We start from the raw sequence: 4345 nt of genomic DNA, 5'->3' as shown, positions 1-4345 counted from the left end.
CATCGGTACTAAATATAGATTATACTAATTCAGATTCCCGTTGTTCGTTTCTCTTATATGGCAACCCAAGCTGTTATAATACTCATAAGACATATTGCAACTATGTGTTAGCTACAGAAAATAAATGACAATATGTAAGGCATGTAAAAATTTAATATGATAACTTTATTCTATGTAAACCAGTAATCACTAAGGCTTTGCTTCATCCCCAAAGATCGGTAACTGGGCCGTGTGACGTCACGCCGGTTCCGAGAAGTTTTACTGTTTAGAATAAAATGCCTTCATTACCGGTACTAAAGTCACTGAACTATGAAACTAAAGTAAATGTTATTTTTAAGAATGAAACAAAACGGGACATTGATCTTTACTGGATTGGTTATGACGGGATGTACGTGCGTTATGCACGTAATTTGCGAACAGATCGTATTTACAATGTTTTTACGTTCGAAACGCATCCTTGGGTAGCAAGAGACTCGAACACTGGAGCTGTCATTCATTTTAACAAAACATGCAGCGTATTCATTCCTGTGGCAAATGAAGATTGCCTTCCAGTAATAGTTCCATTAAATATCCCAGGTAAATATTGATGTAGCCCGAGTACTCTTGACTGTAAGAGAGCTAGACGGACATTTTGACAGTTATATACGCTCACATTAAAGTCAGAGACCAAGCAATGTAATTTTTTGGCAATCGCCGACCACCAAAAAGTAGTGACTCAAATATTTCCACTCAAATACCACAACAATCCTATGTTTGACGTCAAATACATTTACATAGATCATTTTCATGTTCCTTGATTAAAAAAAAAATCAGATATTAATCACTAATACATACACTACAGAAAGAAACCCGAAAGCACCCACATTCAGCTAAGCTTCGGCAAACTCCGGACAGCAAAATACTAAGTTCGCTGACCTATATCGTGATGTTGCATCACTCGGCCATTCCGTCTTCCAGGGTCCGTCTCATACAATAATACGACAAGTGCCCGACAATCACCAAAAAAAGTTTTGTTTTGTGTAACGACACCACTAGAGCAAATTGATTCATTAATCATCGGCTATTGGATGTCAAATATTTGGTAATTTTATCATAGTGTTAGAGAGGAATCCCGCTACATTTTATCATATGTACGTACAAAATTATTTGAAGACAAAATCCAGTTTGGGCTTCTTACAAATATTAAGACGACCAGAAACACATTGAATATACAGACACTGATATTCTAAACAAGAAAATATATTTAATATGTAAGTTTAATCGTAGAAATATTTTATTAGTCGGAAACCTCTTACAATGCAGCAAACTCAGGAATGTCCCTTTAACTGTAACTATTGATGAGAATCGATCCTAGACTGACTGCTAAATGTTTTATTTTAAGTAAACGACAACAGTACAGTATTGCACATTTTAGGCAGCATAAATGTATGACCATGAGATATGGTATTTAATTTAAACAAGATTTTATTATTTATGTTTTTTTCTGTATACACACTTAAAGAGATCAGTGTCTAAGCCCTGTGTCGCATGTGTGTCCGAAGTTGATAATCTTGAACTGCCAGAAGAACTAAAAGACAAACTGAGAGAAAAACGAACTCTAAATTGTGACAAGGAGTACACCCCACAATGGACGCTGTATTTAGATTCATGTTTTATTTGTGAACCAGCTGCATGCTTATGCACTTAACAGTACCTGTAGATATATCTTGAAAATCATATTCAATCGGTCAATTTCTATTATATTTTAAGATCCCTAACTGTTGTTGATAAGGAATTGGAAACAAACAATTTACACCAAATAATTTCCCCTCAGATGTTTTAGATTTAATTATGCAAGTTTTTCTATTCATCCAAACCAGCCTCGGTGGCGTCGTGGTTAGACCATCAGTAAACAGGTTGGTAGGTACTGGGTTCGGATCCCAGTTGAGGCATGGGATTTTTAATTCAGATACCGACTCCAAACCCTGAGTGAGTGCTTCGTAAGGCTCAATGGTAGGTGTAAACCACTTGCACCGACCAGTGATCCATAATTGGTTCAACAAAGGCCATGGGAAGCGCAAATAAAATATCCCTTGCTGTTAATCGGAAAGAGTAGCCCATGAAGTGGCGACAGTGGGTTTCGTCTCAAAATCTGTGTGGTCTGACGCCATATAACTGTAAATAAAATGTGTTGAGTGCGTTGTTAAATAAAACATTTCTTTCTTTCTATTCATCCAGGGTTCAGTTAGAAGTAAAAATCAAAGAAAGGATTTTAGATTGGGGGGGGGGGGGGGGGGGGGTGCACACTTTGTATGTATGTATGTATATACATTTTATGTATGATTTTATAAAATTAAAAACTGTAAATTAAAGAAAAAAGGTTTGATTGGGGGGCATGGTCCCTGTACCCCCCTTGCTACGCCACTGATTTGTACATAGGGTTATCCATAAAGTATGTGTACCTAGAGGGGAAATAATGGTTGAGACATCAAATCAAATAAAATCAGCTTATTCATAAATACATGAACAGTATAAATGAGTTGTACCACATATTGTGGTCTACTGATACATGAAAAAAATAATATAACAATGATAGACATTGTAATTTGTAAAAATATAGGCCTCTAAACTATTCAAAAACAATCCAAGGAGTACATGATAATTATATGTAGATACAGGTACAGAGCATGTAGGGCGCTGACTAGAGCTGGGCGGTATACCGTATATACCGTTCGGTATCGGTATTATGTCAATGCCGATTTACCGTACCGACCAGATTTAAAAAAACCGAAATTTCGGTATTGAAAAATATTTCCCAGAAAGCACTAATAATATATCTGACGAACGCAAAATAGGTTGGTATAAATCAGACGAGAGCCTTGTGTATGGAATTTGATTGTATTTAGATGAAATTAGTGGGTGAGCCATAACACAGGCATGCATTTAAAGGCGAGTATACCGAAAATAGCACTCGATATCGGTATCATGTCAATACTGTACCGATACCGAGGTAAATCACCCCAAAAATATGTATGTCGATACCGAATCTCAAATTTCAGTACCACCCAGCTCTAGCGCTGATGGCACATATACACTGCCAGTCTAATAAAAAAGGCCAATACAGAGTATAATTTAGTTTTAAAATTAAGCGTGTTTAAAAGTACTGAGTAAACTTAAAATCTGTTAATTCTTTTACATCTTCAGTAGAGGTTTCAGTAACATTGTTTTTGCATGTTTGCGACTTTTGACCTGCTAGCACTAACTGTACGTTTGTTTTTCACATGTACACATGTATCAGGTTTGCTAAAGGTGAGTTAACTATTTTTTAGGCAGCATAAATGTATGACCATGAGATATGGTATTTAATTTAAACAAGATTTTTAATATTTTGTTCTCTTTTTTTTTCAGTATACACACTTAAAGAGATCAGTGTCCAAGCCCTGTGTCGCATGTGTGTGTCCGAGGTTGATAATCTTGAACTGCCAGAAGAACTAAAAGACAAACTGAGAGAAAAACGAACTCTAAATTGTGACAAGGAGTACACCCCACGTTGAACACTGTATTTAGATTCATGTTTTATTTGTGAACCAGCTGCATGCTTATGCACTTAACAGTACCTGTAGATATATATCATGAAAATCATATTCAATCGGTCAATTTCTATTATATTTTAAGATCCCTAACTATTTTAAGATCCCTAACTGTTGTTGATAAGGAATTGGAAACAAACAATTTCCACCAAATAATTTCTCTGATGTTTTAGATTTAATTATGCAAGTTTTTCTATTCATCCAAACCGGCCTCGGTGGCGTAGTGGTTAGGCCATCGGTCTACAGGCTGGTAGGTACTGGGTTCGGATCCCAGTCGAGGCATGGGATTTTTAATCCAGATACCGACTCCAAACCCTGAGTGAGTGCTCAGCAAGGCTCAATGGGTAGGTGTAAACCACTTGCACCGACCAGTGATCCATAACTGGTTCAACAAAGGTCATGGTTTGTGCTATCCTGCCTGTGGGAAGCGCAAATAAAAGATCCCTTGCTGCTAATCAGAAAGAGCAGCCCATGTAGTGGCGACAGCGGGTTTCGTCTCAAAATCTGTGTGGTCCTTAACCATATAACCGTAAATAAAATGTGTTGAGTGCGTCGTTAAATAAAACATTTCTTTCTTTCTTCAAAGTATGATTATGGGCACAAAAATTCAGTCACTTTAAAAAACTAATTGAAGTTACAGTTGAGGTTTGTATTCAGTATTTGTGTTATTTTCACTTTCGGTAAAAGATCAGATGAGAATTTACCACCCCAACCCACAAACAATGTTGAACATGGAATGTGTTTGTAAAATCAAGTCAATGTCTTCAAATAGTATT

General features: G+C 36.6%; 1 protein-coding gene across 1 annotated transcript; it reads left to right on the top strand.

The window, feature by feature from the left end:
- Nucleotides 1-237: 237 nt before the first annotated feature.
- On the top strand, nt 238-3895 carry LOC121381853 (von Hippel-Lindau disease tumor suppressor-like). The gene is made up of 2 exons (XM_041511223.1): nt 238-576; nt 3388-3895. Exons 1-2 carry the CDS (start codon nt 276-278, stop codon nt 3531-3533), a joined length of 447 nt encoding a protein of 148 aa, XP_041367157.1. The 5' UTR covers nt 238-275; the 3' UTR covers nt 3534-3895.
- The last annotated feature ends 450 nt before the right edge of the window (nt 3896-4345 follow it).

The sequence above is a fragment of the Gigantopelta aegis genome, chromosome 9 (genome assembly GCF_016097555.1).
Source record: "Gigantopelta aegis isolate Gae_Host chromosome 9, Gae_host_genome, whole genome shotgun sequence".
Lineage (NCBI taxonomy): Eukaryota > Metazoa > Mollusca > Gastropoda > Neomphalida > Peltospiridae > Gigantopelta > Gigantopelta aegis.
This window is presented reverse-complemented; position numbering and strand designations above follow the sequence as displayed.